Source organism: Vollenhovia emeryi, unplaced genomic scaffold (assembly GCF_000949405.1).
Source record: "Vollenhovia emeryi isolate VEMERY1.0 unplaced genomic scaffold, V.emery_V1.0 DF939228.1, whole genome shotgun sequence".
NCBI classification, from domain to species: Eukaryota; Metazoa; Arthropoda; class Insecta; order Hymenoptera; family Formicidae; genus Vollenhovia; species Vollenhovia emeryi.
In genome coordinates, this window is record NW_011967138.1 from 116549 (window position 1) to 141899 (window position 25351).

At 42.5% G+C, this 25351-nt stretch overlaps 3 protein-coding genes across 5 annotated transcripts in view; 1 reads left to right on the top strand and 2 right to left on the bottom strand.

Moving 5' to 3' along the window:
* Positions 1 to 798: 798 nt before the first annotated feature.
* LOC105560484 (protein-L-isoaspartate(D-aspartate) O-methyltransferase-like) lies at positions 799 to 3629 on the bottom strand. Of its 2 annotated transcripts, XM_012009646.1 has the most exons (7): positions 3506 to 3629; positions 3197 to 3334; positions 2903 to 3042; positions 1770 to 1995; positions 1305 to 1390; positions 1001 to 1193; positions 799 to 857 (listed from the first exon to the last, which is right to left on the bottom strand). In XM_012009646.1, the coding sequence occupies exons 2-6, from the start codon at positions 3249 to 3251 to the stop codon at positions 1011 to 1013; spliced, it is 690 nt and encodes a 229-aa protein (XP_011865036.1). In that variant the 5' UTR covers positions 3252 to 3334; positions 3506 to 3629; the 3' UTR covers positions 799 to 857; positions 1001 to 1010. The 2 variants fall into 2 exon arrangements, with proteins under 2 accessions (XP_011865036.1, XP_011865035.1); XM_012009645.1 differs by having other exon boundaries at positions 799 to 1193.
* A 2827-nt stretch (positions 3630 to 6456) lies between these two features.
* Positions 6457 to 9062, top strand: LOC105560485 (facilitated trehalose transporter Tret1-like). Its single transcript, XM_012009647.1, has 4 exons — positions 6457 to 6684; positions 7202 to 7769; positions 7846 to 8044; positions 8295 to 9062. The coding sequence occupies exons 1-4, from the start codon at positions 6618 to 6620 to the stop codon at positions 8916 to 8918; spliced, it is 1458 nt and encodes a 485-aa protein (XP_011865037.1). The 5' UTR covers positions 6457 to 6617; the 3' UTR covers positions 8919 to 9062.
* Positions 9063 to 9670: 608 nt separating this feature from the next.
* LOC105560487 (WW domain-binding protein 4) overlaps positions 9671 to 25351 on the bottom strand; it is a 45260-nt gene continuing 29579 nt past the window's right edge. The window contains exons 2-7 of one of the 2 annotated variants that reach the window (XM_012009650.1): positions 12412 to 12619; positions 12233 to 12334; positions 11935 to 12009; positions 11493 to 11733; positions 10696 to 11032; positions 9671 to 10189 (exon numbers count right to left, since the gene is read on the bottom strand). In XM_012009650.1, coding sequence (XP_011865040.1) covers positions 9970 to 10189; positions 10696 to 11032; positions 11493 to 11733; positions 11935 to 12009; positions 12233 to 12334; positions 12412 to 12619 — 1183 coding nt within the window. In that variant the 3' untranslated portion in view covers positions 9671 to 9969. Of the gene's footprint in view, positions 10190 to 10695; positions 11033 to 11492; positions 11734 to 11934; positions 12010 to 12232; positions 12335 to 12411; positions 13396 to 25351 lie in introns of those variants that run through there. The other variant, XM_012009649.1, reaches the window with a different exon arrangement.

Here is a 25351-nt window from a genome sequence, read left to right on the forward strand (position 1 = left end):
CATTCTCATCGCAACGAAGTTGCAAGTTTAAAGGGGAAAAATGATGTTTCTTCTGTAATTTGGGCTTTTCCTGAAACTACGATTTGTTCGCGTGAACAATTACGTTGCTCGACCGCAGAAACATAGAGTTTTGTACTTGAATAACTAGAGATACAATTTACATATTGTGTATGAATCGTAATGTAAAGATATATATTCTCAAACCTAATCTACAATGTGTGCTCTTTGCGTCTAGAAACATTCTATTTTATATAAGCTGATCAAAGCGCTTAAAAAATTTGTCGACAATTTACGATTGTACAACGTACAATGTACACTTAATCAACTTGCACAAATTAAACAGATTTATTGGCTACAAAATAGAATGTATCTAGACGCAAAAAAAAGAAACATTGTAGATTAGCCTTAACAATCCCATATCTTGGTGGAAGTTTTAATATAGATTAAGACGTTTGTGTAAAGGCCTGTGTCCACGGTGCTAGAACTTGGACCAAGTTACTTAACAAACACGGTAATATCGCTGTAACATGTTCAATACTTCTTGATAACAGACTGATAAGATTACATCAAACGTACACAGTCGCAACCACGATATATTGGGTCATCCAGTAATGCGGTTTTCGGGTTTACTTTTAAAATGAAACAAAAACGTGAGAGACTTTTATTTCGACTCAAAAGATCCTTAAATCCCGCGACGATAGATCCTTCGGTTTTGAGCTAAGGAATAAAGTAAGCTCTTATCGGGAAGACCCAGTGTCGACAGAGAAAAATGGGCGGCGCAAAAGAATCGAAGGCGTGTACAAAATATATATAGTTTATTGATATATCCCCAATCGAAGACGACGTGTACTCCATATCTATGCATGCGTGAGAAAAAAATTAGTCGGTGGATACGAGAATTTCGATTACCGTTATAAGTCAACAGACTTCGTAAAACGCGACCGTTTCGATCTGTCCGCCCGAGAAGTCTTTCGGCTTTCTTTCCGCCGTGACACCTCACCTTAATGGCCCTAATTACGTAATTGAGTGGTAGGATCCGTGAGAGGAACGTAAGAGACCTGCATCAGTTTCTTCTTCGTGACCGCGCCGTCCGTGCTCTTGTCCACCTGCAGCAGGTCTTGGAACCTTTGGAAACCTTCTATGGCCACGACCGGGCAGATCAGTCGACCTCCGGGAGCCAGTTGGTCTATCAACTGCAAAAGTCATGCCATCACGATCTATACGTATCGCAATCTCCCTCGTGCATCGATCGTCTTTTTCTCTCTCTCTCTCTCTCTCTTTCTCTGAATACAATTTACGCTTACCGTCTGCGGTAAAGCCTCGGCCGCTGCTCCAACGTGTATAGCGTTGTAAGGGCCGTCAGCAGCGTGTCCCAATCTGCCGTCTCCCACTAGGCGCATTCATAATGACCTGTCGTTAGTCGGCAGTCTTAATCTTTTACCTTTACAGCAAAGCCACACAGTCGGTGGACAGTGTTCCGTTCGACTCTTCACGGCAACGTACATACCTACTCCACGTGGACGGATCACGAGTATTCTTTTATTCGAACTATGCATACGTCTAACAACTTCTTGAACGTTTCTTTATTTTTTTCTCTGTCCTTCTCTCATCGTGCTCGGACGAGCTTTGCACTGAGATTCATGAGACGTGGAAGGAATGGCGTGACATTGACGAGAGAAGGAGCTTCGACTGTCTGAGTGAGGGGCTGGGGGGACTACACCAGGAACGATAGCGGAGGGGGACTCGAGCGTTAACGGAGCGCGGCTTACCCACGAATTTGATGCGGTCCTCCTTGAGGAAGTGCGGATTGTCCTCGCGCACGTTCCTAGCCGAGATCTCTATGAGCTCGGGGATATGCTCGATGCCCGTTACGCGCCCGCGCGAGCCTACCATAAACGCCATGCAAGTGGACAGGTAGCCCGAGCCTGAGCCGACGTCGAGTGCCTTGGCGCCGTCGAACAGCTGATCGGAGAGGATCGACAGCGCGTACGCGTGCTGCAGCAGATTACAGGCGTGATTTAGCTCGAAGCGGATTGAGTCTCGAGGGGATGTACGTTTAATCTCGGTGACAATTATTTGCGCGACGCGTCGCCGTTTGGAAAAGCCTTCGCCAAGTCAAATATAAGTTTAACGTAAATAACGTAAAAATAAGATAAGAAGGTCACTCCGATACCCTCGTTTCAAATCGCATTCCTCTGATAATTGTTTAGCCTCGTTACCCTATAGATATTCGTTTGTAATATTCAAGTGTCGAGTATTACGATTAACTTGTACTTTACAAGGTAACAAGGTGAAAAGGAATCGACGCCGAGTAGCGTCGACCAAGAAATTGGGTCTGCTCTTTTAGCTGAACTGACTGCGCCGGTACAAAATTCATATTCTTCCCCCTGCATTGGAAAGAGAAAGACGAGCTCCGAACTAGCGCAGCCAATTTAGCTCAAAGGAACAGGCACATCCGCTCGCTAGAGCGATCCTCGTGTTTATCATAAAATCATGAGAAGCGCGTCAATAGCTCGCGTCGTTGAAATTACTGACTACATATCGTCGCAAACACACCCAGATAGCACAAGGGTGAACGCAAGCTCATAGAGAATTCATTTGAAGGAGAATACCTGCAAGATTAGAAATATCTCAAGTATTCTTGGAGAATCAACACCACAATCAGTCGGCCAGAAGTTCATTATGATGCATGTAACCTACCCAATCGTTCTTACTGCATTCTTCTACGAATTCCTGGAGAATTACAATTCAGAAAGGTAGAAAATGAGGAGGTATACTTGGCGAACTCGCCGTGCTACCTGGGAGTACTTTCCGTAAACGCCACGGGGCAAGAACGACCCGTTGAGCTTCTCCGCTACGCAAACGTCGACCGCGACGAAGCGGAACGAAATACGTAAATTACCATATGCGGCGCGCTGATGGTCACGTTGTAACCGATTCTTCGGGGACGGTCGAGATAGGGGTCCGGCTCGTGGCAGTACTTGGCTCTGTCAACGGCGAGCATGGCGGCTTCTGCCCTGTCCGTTGCCAGTATACCAGCATCTGCGAAGTAATCCCAGATCAGCGGCGCAAAGCGGAGCGACTGTAACTCCAACGAGAGCAGGGCCTCGCCATTGAACGCGGCGGTCAACCTAAGGTCCACCTCCGCGGGGCAATCGTCCTGGCCAGAGAGGAGGCGAGGGGAGGGGTCGCTTACCTTTCAGCTTCGCCACCATCTCTTGGTTCGTGGTGCCGTTGCAGTGCCATGCCATGCTTCGCGGGTTGTCGCGCGCGCGATCCGCCGACCGACCGGGGGGGGCAGCCTCGTAGCGCAGCCGAGAAGATCCCAGCAGCCCTGCATCAAACAACAACACGCAGGTGAGTTGTCACAACGGCGGGCGACGCGCGCGACCGACGGGCGCTTCCCCGCGCCGATCGATCTAAATTCGGAGATCGCTCTCGGCTCCCGGCGACGATCGACGATCGACGCGGGGCGTCCGCGACGCCGGGGGATGGAGACGCGCACCTCGCCAAGCCTCAGGAGAGCCTCATTTGTCGCAGAACGTCCTCATTCCTCCCGCACACGGGTGCCTAATATGGCCGTGACGATACAGGCAGCGACAGCGACCTTTAAGGATGACTCGCTGGCCGCGGGAGGGTGGGGGGTGGGGGGAGGCGAGAACAGCTGATGCGACGACTATCGATTCGCGAGCCTCTCGCGGGCCCGCGAGATAAGCGCGAATTTGAATCTCCGTCGACCGGAAGGCTCCGAGATGGAGATTTCTGTATCAACGCGACGCGCGAAATGCCGACGCTATCTCCTCCCAATTGGTCTCCGAGGGAGGAAATGAGTGAAGGAGGAGAATCGGGAATCGTCTTGACACTTTCATGACCAGTAGCGCGATTCTGTAACTCGTTATGTCGTCGTTACGGGCTTTGCGCAGATCTAATATACCGTAGAAAAGCTGCGCAAAGCCCGTAACGACGACATAACGAGTTACAGAATCGCGCTACTGGGCCTATATTCCGTACACGATTACCGACGACCATCGATACGTTAACGACGTTTGCGCAGCTTTTTCTACATGATAGAAAAGCTGCGCAAACGTCGTTAACGTATCGATGGTCGTCGGTGGCCTATATTCCGTAAGGCCTGTTACACAATACGTCGTATGTCGCTGTCGGATGTCGGGACGTGGTCGATGGGTCCAATAAGAAAATTCCTTTTCAAAAAATAAATTTTCTCATTGGACCATCGACCACGTCCCGACATCCGACAGCGACATACGACGTATTGTGTAACAGGCCTACACGATTACCGACGACTATCGATACGTTAACGACGTTTGCGCAGCTTTTTCTACATAATAGAAAAGCTGCGCAAACGTCGTTAACGTATCGATGGTCGTCGGTAATCGTGTACGGAATATAGGCCCAGTCGGACAGTTCTGTCTACAAGCTTAAAACAACTCAATCATTTCGTACGCATTCTGTCACCAATAGAACACTGCGTATAAAAGAAAACTTAGGAAGAAAGGTAATCTGTGACGTAGGAAATCTTATAAGTCGCCAGAAGTAATCAAAAAACTTCGGAGGATCGCTCGATCATGTGTGGCAAACTTTTATGTTCAAAGTCACGACGTTTCGACCATTGTTTGTGGCTCCTTCTCAAATATTGAATCCGTATGGCGAAGTAAAGGAGCCGATCATGATTTCACGAGCGACAGAACGCGACTGGAAAATAATCTGGTCATGAAAGGATTGAATATGATCTCGAGAAGCTGCGATTTTCACTGGCTGGATACAATCTTAATGCTGTACGGTCAAATTTAAGTAGATGCAAGATCGAAGTGTCCATAGTCTAATCTCAATATAAGAAACAATGTAAAGTTTTGTTATTTGAGAATTAAGATTTTTTTTAATTTGAAATACATAAGCAAATTTTTAATATTTCTCATCGTATAACACTTATTTTCATTCCTGTCCCAATTAATTTTCAATCAACATTAATTCATTTATGATCAATGTAACCGCCTAAAGAAAGATTTTGTCCGGCTAACGAGACGTATATAGAGCTCACTCGAGATCGCACTCTTGGGACAATCTTAAATATAAAATTTAACTATAAATACCATCCCTCAACGTTTTCGTTAACTCGACAGCGACTAAACGGTTTCCTCTCTGCAACCTGAATACCTCGGAGGCGTCACAGTTGGCGCGACGTCGAACGCGACGCGCAAGATTCGAATTCGAAAACATCACCGGCGGATCTCCGGCTTCTCTGTAACGAGAAAAAGGCGACGATAGGATCGTCGGAAAGAACGTTCTCCAAACGGAGACGACTGCGACATGCGAGGGTACCGAAGTCGAGCACAATTTGAAACATCGCGCGTCACCGCTCGGCGTTAAAAAGCCGTTATCGCGCACACGTGAAAGCACGGGTTTTCGAGTCGTAATTAATTCGCCGCGAGACGTAATTTTATCAATTAATCACAAATCGCACCGTCGGACAGCGACGGTAAATTAACTCTTTTCCGTAAATCAGCGAGATGCAGAGGCAGTAAATCATCATGGTGCAATTCTCGCTTGCGCACGACACGATGATTTAAAATGAAAGATAAAGGGGAAGAGAGATAAAGATACTCGGCTCGAACTGGCGAACCCAATGTTTCCGCGAGAAGGAAAAGATATTTTGTATTATGGTAGGCGTTAAGCATAACGACAGTATCTTAGATCGTATCATTTAAAAGAAACTGTTCATTACACACGATTCGATGTCATTGCCGGTCTATCGTGGCCGTCTATTCGTGTAAATATATGTGTTAAGTAATGAAAAATACAAGGGATAAATTAAAATGAACATGAGTTAAGCTAACAACCAATAGAAAATGTGCCAAAGCATGGTCGGGCTGGCTCTTTTGGGCCCAACAATATTTTCTGTGTAAATTACTGTACATTTTTCGCTCGGCAGACTACGCGCCAAAATAAAATTGTATCCTCTACTGTGCGAAAAAGGAGAAGTTAAAATTTAAGCCGAGGAAAAGAATAATTTTCTTAACTGTCTTAAATACGATCTCAAGAAGCTATAATTATTTCATTAGCTGGATGAGATCCTTTTTTTTCTGATCGATCTTAAGTATAAAATTGGGACGATCTTGTACTTACGAGCAAAAATGATGAAATAACTCGGCGTTGTGACGCAAGAAAGGAAAAATTTGTCAAGATTCAAACACATGTGTACATATATCGTTAGCGTATTCGGGGTCTTTGATATTTACAAAGTCCAGATACGGCTACATTGATTCTATCAGTGTCTAATAGACTTCATTAAAGCCGACGATGGTCCGATAAAACGAAATGTTTGCCGTATACACAGAGCACTGTGTGCCTATTATTTACGCGCTTTCATTAACGACTGACAACGAGATAAGGGTGCCCCTTCCTAACGAGAATTTTCACGTGAGTAGCGATCGCTATAAATCGAATTACAGCACGTACGCGGGTCTAGTGCAAGACGGGTGTTCTGTTTGTATACTAATGTGTTGCCGTATTTCATCCCCTGCCGATCTCAGGCTCGAGGCCGACAAATAATCGCGGAAGCTGCCCGGTGCAGTCGCGTCCGTTTAGAAAAACGTGCGATGGAGAAGCACGAAAAACCGCCGGAGGAGCCGGGAAAGTTGCGGCAATTCCTGGCCGCGATAGTCGGTAAGTTGGAAAGGAGAAAAAGCACTTTTTCATCGTGGAGTTCTTCCTCCAGGAGCAGCGACATGCCTCGTGTGTGTGATGTCTTCCAATGAACGATTAAACAGTGTGATTAGTCCCGTGATCGAAGAAGAGAAATCTTCCTCTGTGATAGTCCTCCGACGATGAGTGCCTTTACCATAAAAAGAATTTTAAAGAAAACAAAAATAAGACATTTTTAAGAGATGCACTTGATAAAAATGCACGGAGAGAATTTTCTCTTAAAAATATTTAGACACTAACACCCTGTCACGGCGCTTAGTCCTTTATTCCTTCAAATTTGTGTCTACCATATTTGAGCCATACGAATTTTATTAATTTGCCTCTTTCGAAATGTTGTCCCACAATTACATGACTTTCAGAGTAAATTAAAAAATTCTCTCCGTGTGTATAACATAATATATTAGGAAGTTTCTCCTGGGCCCCTGAGCCTCATCTATTCCGCGAGTCTTCCACACTAGTTCTACATACTTAATTGCAGTGAATCAGTTGGGGGTGTCTTACGGACTCGTGATGGGATGGCAGTCACCGTCGACTCCGCTGCTGCAAGGTCCTTCGCCGCCCGTCGGGCACGAGCCCATGACAGACGACGCCGTGTCCTGGTTGACCGGCACTCTGTGCCTGAGCGGCACCATCATGACCGTGCTGCTGTCGGTGATACCCGACAGATTCAGTCGGAAGAGGTTCGGCTACGCGATAATGTTGCCAATAATCATCTCCTGGCTGCTGGTCACCTTTGCCACCGAGCACACGTACCTCTACATATCGAGGATTTTGTGCGGCGTCTCTGGCGCCAGCACTTTCTTCCTCGTGCCGAATTACGTTTCGGAGATCGCGTGCGACAGCATCCGCGGTATGCTGGCTAGTATCGTGGTATTCTCCGTCAACTCCGGGATACTGCTGGCTTACATCCTGGGTGGCGTGATGTCCTTCCGCGCCTTCCCCATGGCCGTCATAGCGTTAGCCATCTTGTACTTTGTCACTTTCATTTTCATGCCGGAGTCGCCGTTCTATCTGGTGCGTCGAAATCGTGTGCGCGAGGCGATTAGGTAATTAGGACGAGGAAACGAATATTCTCCCCTAAAAGCGTTGCACGAAGGAGAAAGTTATAATCTATTGTTCCAGATCCTTAAAGTGGTTGAAAGCTGGAAACAGTCTGGTGGCAGAACGTACGCTGTCGCATATACAGTTGCAAGTCAAGGAGACCACGTCCACGAAATCTGCCAAGTTTTCGGATTTACTTAGAGACAGAGCGACGATCAAAGGACTGATCATTGTCCTGGGTTTGTACGTCGGCCAACAACTTTGCGGGATCTTTGCGATGGTAATTATCGATTATTCACGGATAGACACAGGCATTTACTACAATTACTTGCTTATGAAAGGTCTGCTTTCTTGAAATCTGAGTAGAACGGCAGTCAACGTACTTATAGTTGCCTTAGAATTAACATAATTATAGTCTACTTAACATTGTGATAAGTGACAAAAGGTACTACAGGCCTTCAATCTCATTCTATTTAAAACGAGTCTTCATTTTTGCAAAAGCAAGCTGAGTTTCTGACTTTCTCATCCAGATAAGTAACACGGAGACTATCTTCAAGATGTCCGGCAGTTCGCTGACGCCGAATGTATCATCTATTATCGTGGCGATTATGCAGCTCTTTGGATCGTGGCTAGCCGTGCTCCTGGTGGAGCGTGCAGGCAGGCGGCCCTTGCTTCTCCTCTCCTGCGTAGGGATGTGCGTGTGTCACTGCGTGATAGGCACGTTCTGTTACCTTCAGAGCCTCCAATACGAGGTGTCTCCCTATTCCTGGATACCGGTGGTGGCACTGTCCTCTTTCATGATAATATACGCTTTGGGAATGGGCATAGGGCCCGTCGTGATAATGTCCGAGATATTCAGCCGCGACGTGACCAGTCTGGCCTCGACCGTATCTCTCTCTGTGAGCTGGGCAAGCGCTTTCGTCGTAACCAAGAGCTTCAGCGACCTCGTTGCTTTGTTAGACACGCACGGCTGCTTCTTCCTCCTCGCCTTCTTCTGCGCATGCAGTTTCCTGTTCACCTTCGTGTTGCTACCGGAGACCAAAGGACGGTTACGCGAGGACATTGTGGATGAACTCAATGGCGTGCGGTGTACGAAAACTAATAATATTAAGCATATCATTGGTTCGGATTCAGTGCACGCGGCATATGTGTGAAAGTGACTTCTCTATCTGAGGAATCCGAACATTAATAACGGTAGCGAAGATAATTGTAAAACACACACCTTCATCCTGTATATTTCGTACACAGCGGAGAAGTTTACGTATTATCAGTTTCTCAAAGATCACTTCTTTTCCTGACACTGTGCAATACCCGCAATAATTTTTATTTTAATCCTTACATTCCATTCATATTTTCGCGTATCTATTCGTTACTTAAAATTTGGAATATTTGCTCAAGTTTGCTAATATAGCTCCGTGTATTGCGAAAACAAAGTGATTAAATATATAAATCACTTTTAATTAAAGCGGCGTCTCGTCATTTGCTTCAGCCGGCTCACTATCTGCTGAAATTTTATCTTATTAACATTAAACTTATCAGAAAATGCGCAATTATAATCTCATAACATCATATATTATCTCGCGAGTGTGTTTTATACGAAGTGCTAATTCGAAAAATATTGGTACATGATATAGCATGACAGATATGACAGAACTGACAATATTGACAATGTTACTCAGATGACGACATAAACGAGAATATTGTTTGGTTTCAACAGCAGAACTGTTACTAAAAATAAGAACAAAGATATTAATAAGAAGATATGTATATATTCTACAACATTAACTTGCTCTAAGTGATGCCTCTTAATAATGAAACTTAATACATTAATTTTACATAAAAAAATATTAATTATGTTAATAAAAATTAATCTTAGTTATAATAGAATCAACATTTGTACATAAAATACAATAGAACTTTTTATTTATACAAATAAAATTATATTAATGTGTATATGTACGAATGTGCATACACACTTATGTAGATTACAAACCGTGAATTTCTTATTTACACGCTCCTGCTGTAAAATATACACATAAATAAAGATTCAAAAATTATAGAAATGCAAACTTACGACTAATCAATATCTATTAATTTAATCTACAAATTTCATAATGTTTAATTGCCTATGCGTGTTTAAAAAATACCTTAGGTATACACCAGAAGATAAGATATTATATCACTTTCCACAAATCAGTGTTACAATCAATCGTCAGTTGTTCTTTTGCGCATGTTCTTATTACCGATCTTTCTCTTTTTGAAGGTGGTCGGGGCAGTTTCATCATCACTATCACCGGTACTAATTTGTGTAATAGTTTTTTCTTTAAAAGTCCTTCGTGGTGGCGGTGGTTCTGTTTTCTCAAATGTAGGCAGTACCTGCTGCTTCTGCTGCTTTGGCAACTGGAGATCCACTGGTTTATTTTTGCTGAAATATCAAACGTTTTTGTATTTATCTTGGAACTGCGCAACAGTGTAGGAAATTAATTAATTCTCGAGTAATCTCATTATAATACAATAAAACAGTATACTTGTATGTAACGATACGCTCGTATACATATAATAACACTACTAATTAATTGTACATTAATCAACCAATAAAACAATCAGTATAGTTCAACGTCTGTAACAAAAGTTTATTCTTAATTTGTAAACTATGTCAATTTCCAGTTATCTCACTTATAAATATCGAAAGAATTCCATTTCTAGTTTCTGCTTATGTTGACTCAAGAAAAAGAAGAACCACGCCACGCGTATCTTGCCTGAAAAACGCTACGCGTTTAATCGTATGTCAAATTATGCAAACGTATCTTACGCATCGTCCTCACTCGAGAATTAATAAGAGAAATGGTTAGTCGTTGCGCGATAAATCTTCGCGAAAAATATCTTAATTCGTCTTGGCGATCGGAATAGTATGGCTATTCAAATATTTACATTGGCTTCACGACTTGCCAGGATCCGTAAGGTTGCGGTCTCTCGGGCACACTGTAGTCCCGCCAGTAAGGTCGTTCCTCTTCGACCGTCTCCTTCTTTATATCCGCACTTTCGTTGTCACCTTGCTCGCCGTCGTTTTCAACGGGTCGTTTCCTGAACTCTTTCAACTTCTCCCTCTCGACGTTGGCCCGTTGTTCCTCGAGAATATCCGCCTTCTCGATCGTTTCCTCCCTTTCCAGTTGTTCCATTAGCTCTCTCTGCAGCACCTCCTCCTTCGCCTCCTCCTCTTGCTCCGCGAAAGTCATGTAGCCCTCCTCCGGAGGCTCCCATACCGACTCTAATGTGTATCAAATGATATTTATGGAATGCCCGATCTAAGATTCGGGATTCAATCAGGATTCATAGTGCACAATATAGCAACAGCATTGTAACTTTAAGAAGAAAAAAAAACGCGACAAGGACTAGGAAGAGTAGAATTTAATATTTTTACGATAGTGAGAAATATAAAAGAAACAGCCAAACAATTTCATAATCATAATTCGCTAATGTATAGAAATGAAAAAATCCTATTTTGAGGATACACATAGTTTATATGTAAAAAATAAAAATAATTGTGTAAATTATAAATAATTGGAGGAAGACACGCAAATATGGAAATTATACAAATCTTAAGAAGCAAATATAAAATTTGCTCTGAAAACGACTGCGAGAAATACAGTTGCCAATACAGTTACCACCTGACTCAAGAAGATACCCCAAAAAGCAGACGAGCACAAAAAGACAAGGGTACCACGCACCGTTCGTTTCAATGTGCCAGTAGTAAGTGTATCCTTCGGGACTGCGGGCCTCGTACCACAGTTTTCTGACGGGTGCGGTCGCACGATCATCCTCCTGGGTCTTTTTCCCTTTTCCCTTCGCCTTGCCCGCCTTACCCTTCCCCGGAGTCCTGTTCTCGCCGCCGTGCTGCTGGACTCGCGGAAACGACGGCGCGCCCTTTGACAAAGTTGCCGGGTCACAAGGATCCACTTTCGGCGAGAACTGGAAAAGTTTCGGTTGGAAAGTCACTCCGCATTGATGAACCACGGTCTAGTTTTCTTAGAAAATAACGGACAAGTGCGTTCGAAGACAGAAACTGCGAGCAAACTCCGGCTTTTACTCCGGATTTTGTAAAGATGTTCGTTTCGTTTAATCTCGTTTCGATATCATTGAACAATTAGAAAGATCGATGAACCTACGCACCTGTTCGCGATTGCTTTTGAATCTTGGTACCGTCTCTGGAGCGGCTGACGGCATACGATTCCAGTTTTGAGGAGTCTAGAAATACACCCATACATTACATAAAATAATATCAATGAAAATAAAATATAAAACGTAAAAATTGTTAAAATTGTTAGGCTTCGTGGTTTTAACATAGCGAGGAGCAATACAGTTCCATCTTTGCGCAACTTTTATAAATATTACATCTGATAATATTAGGATCTGTTGGGCGTAATATCTAAAATTAGGTATTAAATTTAACAAGTTAGTTTGTACTCACTTCTTTTGTTTCTATCCTGTTGAGTTTTTCTTTGATGATTTTCTCAGCGGTCATATCCCGCGTGTTATTCTCGACATCCTTCAAGTACGCAGCCATAGCCGCCTGTACGAAAGAAATGGTTACTTTATCACTGGTGTCGTCGTGTGTCTTAACTTGTCTACGACAAATATTATACGTACATTTTCCATCTTCTTGAGGTCATCCGCGAATTTTTTATTCTGTTTCGCTTGCTTGGTGCTATTCTTGTGGATCTCCTTGAGCCGCTTGCTGACATTTTCTTTGTGCTTCTTGCCGCCCTCGTGGAAGTCGATACTCGGTTTATTATCGGCGATCCAGCACTTGCAGAAGTCGCAGAACTTACGGCCTTGGGACTTCCAATAATCCGCCCTGCAATCCGTTATCATAGCCGCTGGTCACATCGTATAAATATCTGACGGCGTCGGCAAAACTTGCCGGGTTGAATTTAAATATGTTATAAATACAGTGTCCCTTAAAAACGAGCGACGTTCCCTAAATCCCCGATCCCTCGCGAAGTTACAGGTAGCTAAAATGCCACGTTGCATAATCTCGTTGTGTAAGATTTGTATTTTTGTAGATCCTGAATTATAAAATGCACGCGGGCTCGGAATAAGTCGAAAAGTTCTATTCTCGACATCATCGATCGACCGGAGTGAATAATTCAGCCGATTGTGGTTCGCGCTGTCTTCCCGGAGCAATTATTGGAGAAATACGCGAACAATGTTGCCCGTGGCCTAGGAGAAATGTTTTCTCCCGTTCGGGATGAGAACAAATTAGTTGGCAATTAGTCTCCGACCTACGCAGCCCTGAGCATCACTCGACCTTCATATTACGTCTCAGTTGCGACTAAAGGACTCCCGAGGAGCTCAATGGCAGCTCGAGAAATCGTCGAGTATTGCGGAACAGATAGAAACTTAAAAAGAAAAGGAAATGTGCCTTGGATTTCGCGTCTCTTATCCTGTTTTCGTAATTTGAATTGGACAACGACCAGGAAAAGAGACAAGACTTAAAATACGATAAAATTTGGATAAAATCACCGATCTAGGATCGTGAATTCGAGACACTTGAATGCTCACTTTCATGTTGTGCGTACACAGAGAGAATCTTTTCTTAAAATTTATCCTGAAAATCATGTAATCGTGGGATAACACATTTTTTAATTTCACTATACATTCTACTAATAAAATATATTTGCCAGTACACAGTGGGAAAATTTGTGTTTTCTTGTTAAAGAAAATGCCGGTTAAAATTTTTGTGTTAAATGTTTAACACATTCATGTGTTAATTGACCTCAAATGTTAAATTATTAAAATACTTGAAAAGAAATGTTAAAACAACATAATGTGTACTTATTTTTTAATCTTACACAATACATATGTTCTACATTATTAGTAACAATATTGATCTCTTAAAATTTACAGAACAAAATGTTGATTTTATTCCATATAACATAAGTGAGAGTGATTTCGAACCGTCATTTGACTCATTACATCTGTAAAAATTACATATACAAATTACATTTTTTAAAATCCATTTTGCCATTAAAAATATGTTTATTTTACACAAAATTTATTTCAAATTATTTTGAGATTTGCATTTATTTCGTGTTAAGATATTAACAGAGTATTAGTGTGATCATTTAACGTATCCATAATATGTTAAATTAACACAAAAATTTATGTGGACCGTTTGGGACATGTGATATCTGTTAAATTTAACACAAATTTTTCAACTGTGTAGAATGTATGGTAAAATTGCAACAAATTCTCATAAAATTTTTCAAAATGCCACGTTGTTCCGGGATTACATGATTTTCAGGGTAAATTTTAAGAGAAAATTCTCTCCGTGTATAACACACACTATGTTCGGGAAAACTTTTGTATTGCTATCGTTTACATAGAACTCGATGTGCGGATAATTAATTCCGGGTGAAAATTTCGTAGTCGAACGTCGAACGCATTCTTGGGAAGACGGTGCTCCAATTAGGGGCTGCCAATTAGAAGCGGGACCACGTCTAATTATTACTAGAAGAATTCAGGTCGGGAATCGAGTTAAAATCGGCACCGGTGAATTTGCCAAGGTGCGCAAGCACGAATATTTTTAGACGAAAAATCAATTTAATTGTGACAATTCGCCTCTATTCAGCCACTCAAGTGGCGATTGTGACGAGTAACTACGCAAGTTCCAATTTACATCTTCCGAGGGATATTTTATTTGAGGTTGCGGATGAACGTCGAGCCTCTTCGAGCCTCTTATTTCTAAAATAATGAACGTCAATCAATTAAAATGATCGAACATTTCAAATTACTGAGAAACTATTTTAATTGTTTTTTCTCTCTAAATGCAAATGAAAATTCAGAGATGAATTCGTGAGTCGCAAATATTGATAAATATTTAACATCATATTTCGCGACAAAGGAAAATATTAGACGATTACGAATTTCGTTAACTTGCGCCAATGAGCAATCTTCGGTGGCTAAGGCGGATCGATTCACCTCGATTGTTTTTTTTTTCGCCGAGTCACCCGACGAAGCCGCGAACAAAGTTTCAACCTGTTGCTGTATGCCAAACTGTCTTGTCGCAGAAATTCGCTTTGACAATAAACGTATCTCAGTGGCGCCCGTTTCTATTATTATAGGTATACCTCGCCGCGCTCTATTAACGTTTTATCAACGTTCCGTAACTGGTGTTTTATGCAGAACTCAATTCAACTGTGACAAAGCATAACAGTAATGAAAACAGTATCGAAGTTGGAAAGAGTTACTAACGTTCTTTGAGAAATTCTTCTCCCGCTTTCGCGTAGGGAAATAATTAGCTTTACGCATTTTATTACGTCGGCGTAAAAGACTCGTCGTCCCCTCCCCCCCTCGTCGCGCTTTGCATTGAAGAAAGTTAGAAAATCGAGATTGTGCAAAGAAAATTGGAAAATTTAACTTTCTAGATAACGAGGAGGATATATTGAATCTCGCGGCGGAAATTTCGCTCACTTTCCTGCAGTTTTGTTACCAATTTTACTTAACAGACACGAAAAACTGATAACGGCGGTGAAATTCATTTCCCCATTGCCACTCTTTAAAAATGTGACGTTCAAAAAAAATGTGTTATACCGATTTCTTTAAGTGCGTCTCTCCTAAAATATAATAATTGTATTAAAACGACTGACAATTTACTCGAACTGTGTCGATATATGTTGCTATATGCCATGACGAATCTCGGTATCTGCAGCATTTATCGAATGAACAAACAAACAGACTATCATCTGAGACAGTTCAATGAATATTCATCGAAATATTATAGGAATCTCCAGGACTCGATTAATCCCTCGGGCGTAAATCGATTACAATGTTTCGTCACATAACATTGTTCTCGGATCAACAGCAGTCGAACCCAAATCACGTATCCAATAATCTGTCAGAAACGAAGTACATGCACGGATTTTGTACGATTGTACAAAGCTATTGTCATTTATACATACAGGATGTACTAAAACTATCGGATATCCTTTTAATTATAGATTCTTTTGAAAATTTCAAGACGAAAACTCTAATACGAAAATATCGAGGCTATAATACTTTTTAAATAATAAGCGATTATATTTCACAAATGATAGACCTGATAGGTTTCGCGCGCTCAGGCACGGCGACATATAAAGTGATAAAAATGTAAATGATGAATTATGCTAATCGCATAAATTTTAATAACATCGTCGCTATACGTTTTTCCGCTTCTTTACGCGTTGTATTATAATAGTATCTTTTCTTTACGAATAATGGGCGTGTGAACTAAAACATGTTGAAAATAATTCAAGTAAAACTTTGCACAAAGCATTGCAACTGTCAAAGTGGTCGGTCAATACCAGTTACCATAAAAGTCGTTACTATGGTAAAAAGGGCGACATTCATAGGAACACTTTTATCACTTGTCATGTCGCCGTACCTGAGCGCGCGAAATCTCAGGTCTATCATTTGTGAAATATAAACCGCTTATTATTTAAAACCGATTATAGCCTCGACATTTTTGTATTAGAATTTTCGTCTTGAAATTGTCTAAAGAATCTGTGATTAAAAGGATATCCGGTGGTTTTAGTACACCCTGTATATCCACTACCAGCATGTGACCAATATATTTATTACATACATTCTCACACATATTTTCATTGAGCCATTTTTGTATCAAATAAAAATATATTTTTGTAGCACTTTTGCAGAAGATCGATGAGTCTAGCAATGGGAATCCTAGCGACAGAAATAAATTAAAATTTTTATAGTCTTTTTCCAGTCGTAATGATTGAACGGAGAGAAACGCGCGGCTCGATTTGTAAAAAAAGAACAGTTTAAAAGCAAGATCTCAAGACTTTCAGACTACCTCGAGCAAAGGCGGGAACGATCTTTCATCAACTCGGTGCACGATCTCAAAGTTGAAGTTTCTCAATTCTGTACAATTTACTTGAAGATGGAGCTGCTCGGAGCAAAAGTATCGCCAAGGAAAAAGCACGGAGTTCAGAAGCAGAATCTCCAGGCTTTAAAGTACTCCTTTCTTTTCAAATCATCGTTCAATCTACATTATTTCCCGCAAAGTTACACAAATATGTGCATTTCATCGTTTTCGCCGCCGTCTCGAAATGATCCTTTAATCTCGTTTCGAGGAGCACGTCTATATAATCGCACGACTACCTCGACGATCTTTAGTTTCGCGATATCCCCTAGTTTAATTAGAAATACACCGGCTCGTTCTTAACGAGGGACTTCGAACGCCCGGCACACGCCGCGCGAAATAATCGCCGTAGATGAATTAGAGCGACGGCAGAACATGTGGGCGAGATTAAGCAAGATCAATACATAAGATCTCAAAGCACACGGCCATTGGCCGAGTTCCAAAGTGGAAATATCCTTCCTTTGGACAGAGCCGACCCTCCGTCATCCCCTCGATCCGTCGGTCCGTTGCGTTCACCGCGCGCCGCGTTGCCCTCGCTGATGTACGCGAGCTGTCGAACGGGTGTCACCGTAAATCCATCCGTTCGTACGCGCACAGAGAAGGGCGGACGTAGGGCCGCGCGCAATGCCGTTGTTTGCAGCAACAGGTCCCCGACCAGCGGATCCAGCTGGCATAAATCAACGATTGTCAAAACGCGGTCGGGACTTATCAACGTGGATCTCGCCGTGCGGTTGTTGACACGAAAGATTGCTCTCGCGCGAGGCGGCCTCGTGACATCTTCGCGAGAACGGCCAGCTGTGATTCGAGGGAGACAAAGCCCGCGATCTTAGCGTCGCCATGGAGAGGATGCTGCGACAATCCCCGGTTAAATCACCGCGTCAGATTCGGCGTCGGCGGCGAACGTGATCGCTCTATCGAACGTCATCTCGTTATATCTCGCGATATTTTGCGCTCGCGAGGCACGCTAATGATGCGCGCCCGTAAGCAGCTTACAGGGACGCGACACGAGGCAACTACTTCTGCACGCTATCTATAGAGCCGACGGTCACTATTAATACGAGCTATTAATAGTGGCGGATCGTTGCGGGACAGTTGGGCGCGATTTCTCGATGCGATTCCGCGTCCCTTCGGCGAATTGCGTCGCGTTATTATCCGCGACGGCCAAATGCGACAATGGAGAATTTACCAATGTGCCTCTCTCTGGCCTCCCCGTTCTTCTGACCCGGTCCTCTCTGTCTCTCTCTCTCTCTTTCTCTCTCTTGGCAGACGCTACCGGGTGCGTACGAGCCGTCACGACGGTCCATCATTTTAATGCGACGCAGTCGCGTTTGCGTCCACCCCTCCTTATGTGCGGCGAAATCGTGTTTCACAGAAAAGATTTTCGGGTCCAATTACACCTTGATCTATCGTAAAATCGATAATCATATTTCGTATTGAGAATGGAATAGTTTGGTTTTATATTAACCGCGATTTTCAGTGGTACACTGATAGCTACAAATCAGTGACTATTCACTGATTAATTTTTAGAGAGCAAATGGAAAAGTGTCGTTAGTGCGTGCGTTGCAACACGTCAGGGGAAGATTTTATTCTAGACGCAATAATCGTAAATTTATATATGCCACTTTTATTTCAATGTTACTTAATTCTAGAGAGGAGAATAGGAATTAGAAGATTTTTCTGTCTTGCTATGAGAAATCCTTTCTGCTCTCCAAAAGTCAATCGGTGGATTATCGCTGAAAACAGTGAATAGTCACTGATTTGCAGCTATCAGTGTACCACTGAAAATCGCAGTGGTACGCTTATAACTGTAAATCAGCGACTATTCACTGCGTTCAATGATAATTCACTAATTGATTTTGAGAAAGTGAGAGGGTACAGTCGACGCATCAAAATGCACAATGACCAATTCTCTCATTTCCTTCCACATTCTCGGCCTGGTCTCCTTGAAACACGGGGGGGGGGAGGGGGGGTTTCTTACATCGAAAGTCACATTTCAAGTCATAGAAGAACGTTACGCTAGCAATAATAAAATTGATAAATTTCCACGCTCTCGCTATTCTTCCTCGATATTACAAACGTTATTACGCGCTTGACTGACAAAGTCGTTGCGTAAAGACAACAGAGCCGCGGTCTCTAAATAAAATCACGGCTTTCCCGCCGGCCGCGCTAAGCTGAATTTATTGGCGATTATGTCGTGACGCTTCCGCGCCGGCCAACAACAATTTGGACGGGGCATCGAGTCGTTTATCGGGCGAAAACAATGATTTTATATCCGACGTTATTCCAACGATGCTCGCTCGCCCTCGCACATCGCCAGCCAACGCGCGTCGACAATGCCGAGAGATCGTGCCCTTGATTCAGCTGCTGCGAGATGCACATCTACAGCCATTGTGCACAACTCGGCGGTTATTTTAATACGACACGTATACAAACGTATCGACGACACTTCGTTTTTACGACAGATACGTTCCACGTAAGAAGAAATCGCGTTACTGCGAAAAACCGCGTGGAAAAACGATTGGGAAAACTCCTTTTACATGGTTCTTTTCACTCGGTATACATTTTTGCATGAAAAGTGTTCGTATTTAGTTCAATTAATGACAAAAGACCTTGTAAAATACTGTATTAAGAAAATGGATTGTGCTCCATTTTTCTTCAGAGTCCGCCGACAATACATGGACACCGATCAGAAATTGTGGAACTATTGCAGATGCAAACCGAACTGTTAATAAAACTTTTGATTTAAGGTGGCGCCTGCATAAACCGACCAAAAGGGGAAAACATTGAAATTTAAGGATGTTGTAGTTGCAAGTTTTATCTGTCGGTACGCAAAATTTTAGACCCGGCGTAAATAAAGGAAAGAAACAATGTTAAACTAATAAGAATATTCTTAATGTCGCCAGCGGTAATTAAACAACGTCAGTGTTTCCTTGACCATATCTGACGTTTTTAATAATACAGAAGATTTATTGCGAAAAATATTACCTCAGCCAGGGTTTGAACCTGGACCTCCCTACACTCTAGGCGGGCGTCTCACCAATTCGACAACTGAGGCATGTTTTCGCAATAAATTTTCTGTATTATTAAAAATGCCAGATACGGTCAAGAAAACACTGGCGTTAAAAAATGTTAAAGTTGTACTTTTTAACATAGGGCCGGCCACTCGCAGAAGCATTTTGAGGGTTAATATTATTTTATAGAAAAAGTGGATCTTAACAAAAAAAAACGAGATAAACATGAAAATGTCATAAGGACCGACATCTGCAAGCAAGTACTCATTAGTAGAGTCAAAAAATATAATGTTTTAAGGAAATCTGACAGCTCTTTGAGTTTTGACGTCACATATTTTTAAACGTGCATATATAACCAAGTATATCAATGCATTAAGTGATATTTTTTTATGAAAAAAGTCATATGAATTTATAAAAAACAAAAGAAACCCCACCAAACCACCCGTACTATCCACGCCTTCGTGCAGGAATCACTTAAAAAAAAATTCACGATAGCAATAAGGAAAACATATCTGTTCGAGAATCCTTGAAGGATAAACGAGAGACGTAAGAAGCACAAACGGAGATGAATTATAGTTAATTACTTGCTTTTAAGCGAGCAATGTATCGACGTCGAAACAACCGGTGAGGAGACAAATTGCGTTTTCTTCGCGATTTTACGCCACACCGATTTTCACGCGACGAAAAAAGGGGCTTCTCACTTTAATGCTCCGTAAGGTTCGGCGAAATCCACTCACGATCGCGCTTACAGCCTCGAGACGGCGAATTGTGCACCGACAAAAAGCGCCGAGAAATTCGGAGCACGACAGCAGGGTAGATTATGCAAATGACGTTGGTATCGTCCAAAAAAAATAGCGGCTCTCTCGAATAACCCCAATAAATTTCTCTATTCGCGACCGCAATCGAGTTCCGTGTGTAAATTCCAGCGAGCAAAAACTATATTTCACCATCTTATCTCTCGCGCGGAGTGAAACGAGTAATCCGGAGACAGACGCGCTCGTATATCGTGTAAAACATTATCTTAACGGTGTATTGCGTCTCCCGTTGCGTCGCGTGTAATTTGACAAACAGCATCCTAAAATAACATCTGAAACCCGATCTTAATTTAATCCTAAAATAGCTTCCGAGTAGAATTACAATATAGAAAATCCAGAGACCACGGGCAGCGATCAACGTGCGTACGTTTCCTCTCTCTTTCCGCGCGCGAAAATGGGGGAGAAGCTGTTAGTTAAAGTTGCCCCCTGTTGAATCAAAGGCTGGCGCTAACAATAAGTGATACGTTGCCGGAAACAAGCGTGAGCAGATCAAAGCCCACGCGCAGTAAATCTCGTCGGCGTTACGTTTAAAAATTGATGTACAGGGGGAGGGAAAGCACACCCTCGGGAGTCTCGGATTCACTTTGGTCCATTTGCTGTTTGCTTTGGCAGCTAGCTAACGGTTCGACGTTCGTCGTACGCGCGTAGATATTTTCGACAGGTTCACATTTCGAAATCACTCCTCGCGCGCTATCCATTTCGCCCCTTGACAGACGAAGTGGATTTCAGGGTGCTCGCGTTGTGATCAAGGCCCCCGATTTATGATCCGTCAGAGGGTCGAGAGATACAGGCGTACGGATATGCCGCAAATTGAACTCGCTAAAAATGAATCCGTGAATTATCACTGGAAACAGTGACTAGTCACTGATTTACAGTTAAAAGTATACTACTACGTCTTTTAGTTGTATACTTTCTCTCGAAAAGTCAATCGGTGAATTATCACTGAAAACAGTGAATAGTCACTGATTCACAGTACTGCGACTTTCAGTTGTATACTTACGAGGGGTAAACCCGAGAGGAGAAACCGCTGACCAAAATCTTGTACACCAATGCCCACTAATGCCCAGTGGGCAATACTTTATCTTATTACCTTATTTTATCTCCATTATCTTGTTTTATCTTCTTTTATATTATTTTATCTCATTTTATCTTTATTCTTTATCTATATTATTATTATATATTTTATATTCCCCCTCGGGTAAACCACCGAGGGCGTTGTGGCGTAAAGATTTGCGGCATTACTGGGTATTACTAGGCATTTTTTGGGCATTAATTTGGGCATTAGGCCTTGCTGGGGCATTATAAAGATATAATAAGATAAAATAAGAATAATTAAGCTTGTAATCGACCATAACTGACAACGTGTTTTTAATACAGAAAATGTATTGCGAAAAATATTACCTCAGCCATGGTTTGAACCTGGGCCTCCCTCTCTCTAGGCGGGCGTCTCGCCAATTTTTCGCAATAAGTTTTCTGTGTTAAAAACACGCTGCCAGTTATGGTCGATTGCAAGCTTAATTATTGTTAGTCATGTACTGGCGTCAAATAATTCTTGAAGATAAAATAAGGCAAAACAAGCTAAATAAGATGGATAAGATAAAGTAATGCACACTGGGCATTAGTGTACATGATTTTGGTCAGCGGTTTCCCCCTCGTGTACTTGTAACTGCAAATCAATGACTATACTCACTGTTTTCAGTGATAATCCACTGATTGACTTTTAGAGAGAAAATTATTGTCCAGGGTGACGCACGTAAACCCGGCCCCAGTTTTTGGAGACAAATCACGCGGACGAGATAATATAATTGCATATATTATTAATACAATATAAATAACATAATAACTACAAAATATACCTAACTACGTAAAATGTTCTAGGTATCTCTGTACGTCCATTATTAACTTGTAAACCAAATTTCGCATAGTTGCTCTTTAGGACCCTGCGGAAAATATAGACTACCACGAGGAACTTGGACGCCCCACTCTCCCCCTCCAATATCATCCTCTTGACCCTTTGTGATAATTTAAGTTTAGAAGCCCGGGCTGAGTTTGAGCTAGTTGCATATAATTATTAAGAGTATACTTAAGTATAAATATAAGAGTACAAATATAAATTTTAAGATTTAATCAAGACGCTTTTTACTTGAAAAGGACCGGAATTCTCGGTAATTCCTTTAATAAAGTATTGCCAGATACGTCGAATAACTGTTTTCCCCATTACGTTTAAATTTTAAGGTGTTATACTTAAACTATGAAAATTAATAATTAAATACAGTTGCGCTTGATCGACTTGAAACAAGTTTTGTGCTAAATAAATATCGGCTCGTTTAAATGTTTTCCACGGTGATTGGGTCGATCAGTTCAATTTCTATGTATAAATACAGCTAAATATATCTCAATACGTCCGCCAATTGCCGTGTTGTCACGGAAATTAACACGGGGGAGGGGGGGAATATAAAGATCTCCCTGCCCTCCCGCGGATTTGTCGAGATTGTATCAGTTTCGACTACACGCGTCTCGCAAATAGGGGTCGCACGCGTAAAGCTGCCGTATGCATAAAATATCTCCGCGTAAAACACAAAGGCACTTACTTTCGATAATCTCGCGGAACGTACGCCGCGTCGCCGTTTTACAGAAGCGTAGCTGGTTTTTCGGAAACGCCCCCGTACGAGGCTCCCGTTCCGCGAGTTGATCTCAAAAACCGGCGTTAATGTTTATTTTTACAACGCGCGACGATAAATTATCGTCGCGTTATGGCACAGATCGAGCAAAGGCTCATGCATAAAAGAGCATTTTAATCTTTAACGGCGCTAGCACTCCTCGAAACAAGCGGCGTGTCATAAATTAAACATCACGCGGAAAACAGGGGAAACTTGACCTCTTGTAGACGCCACCCTCACGGCGAAGGACTAAAAAGTGCTTGTGCGTAGAGGAAATCCAGCCTGATTGCATCATGCTGTTGTCTAATCCGCCAACGAAATATGTTAAATTGAGAACGCTTTCGCAGTCAAGCGGAATTGGGTTTTAATTTAGAATCGCAAGGAGTAAAATTCATTGCCTCGTAAATGGATCTACAATTTTTTTCACTATATTACTCACTGACGTGTGAATCGAATGCGAATTCATTACTGCGATATACGTACGGGTTTCCCTTTTGCACGTAAAATAATCTGTATTAATTAAAACGAGATAAAACGCGTGCGGATATTACCACAGCCACGCGTGGGTTTCGCGTTAAAGGGTGTCATTAATTAACTAACGACGCCCTGCGGATTTCGCGGGGCTTGCGGGTGAAATCTGCGGGCGTCACGCGCTATTCTCGCTTGAAATCGCGCGGGAGGCTTGCCAAAAAAACACAGTGTTGGCGGAACAATTGTTGCCTGCGAGACGGCGAGTGGGGTCGCGATAAAAAAAAGGCGGGCGCATTGTTCTAATTTTGTCGTGCTCGATAGTAAACAGTCTCTCCCCGCGCCGGTGCATCTGATAAACAAGCGCGGACTGCAGAAACAATCTCGATCAACGTCGGGATTAATTTGTTATCGTTATCGCGAAGATATATGCGTTGCAATCGGAGGGAGAGAGAGAGAGAGAGAGAGAGAGAGAGAGAGAGAGAGAGAGAGAGAGTGTTTCATTCTTTCGACGTATAAATAATTCAACCGACTCGTTCTGTGCGTGCTGTATTATTAAAACTCCATATGTCGCTGCGGTGCACTTCTGCAAAAAAAATTAATTAAAAATATACACGCGTGCGGCGGGCGCGACAAAGGGTTTTATGCAAAACTCGGATAAATCGGGATCGATAAACCAAACGAAGGGAGAAGCCGCTCTCATCTTGTTGCACCGTTTATTCGCAACGCGAATCGTATGCGGCGCGTACGACAACAGGATGTATCCTTTTCCGCGAAAGATGAATTTTTCAAGCCGTCTACTTTTTCAAAAGTATAGAGTAGAGTCTCGCCTGATGTTTAATAGAGGTTCGCTGGAAAAGGATCTTGATCGCAAAATCTTCGGGGGGAGTTTTTTTTAAATAGAAGGGAAATATTCCGCAAGAAGATATCAAATTCTCGACACACACGCAGAGAGAATCGACTTGGATTCCGCCAAGAGATCTGTGATCGAGAGGAAATGTATTTCTGCTAAGCTCGTTCACATATCGCTTCGCACACGCGTTAACTGCACTCTGCTACTCTCGTGGGCATTTCATCCGGAGTTTTTATCCACCGGAACTTTTTCCCTGGGAAAAGAGGAGGGGGAGGGGGAGGGAGAAAGAGAGCTCGCGGCATATAAATATCTTTATATATCACCGCCCCTTGTCAGGGGCAAGCGACTCGGTTAGAATAGAACGTTCGTTAGAGCTCGCGAGTCATAGGCTCTCGATTTCGACGTTTCCCTCGAATAACAATAAACGGAAGTAATTGGGGAAGACGTAATGAATGATTCTCGTGAGCGACGGAATGTCCTGAAATAAGTTTCTACACCTATAATTTGGTTTTAACCCTTCCCAGAAGATTTAACCCTTCCATGACCACTGAGGCACACAAGTCCCGCTTATAAAATTTACAAAGGCTCAATGATTCAGTTCTATTCCTGAAAAGAATCAATAAACACTAAAAACACGAAATATTAATTCGGTCATGAAAGAGCCTTCCCTCGCCCACGAATGATCGATTGTACAACTATAGGTAAACTTGTTCACCGTGAAAAAAAAGCAAATCTAGAAGAGGAGACGAAGGGGGAGAGTAATATTAGATTCGGACGACATTCGACACAAATGCATTCGCTTGTCACGCAAGATTGCACCGTTGAAGTGCGCCCGTGTGCATTTTACCTGGCGCACCGGC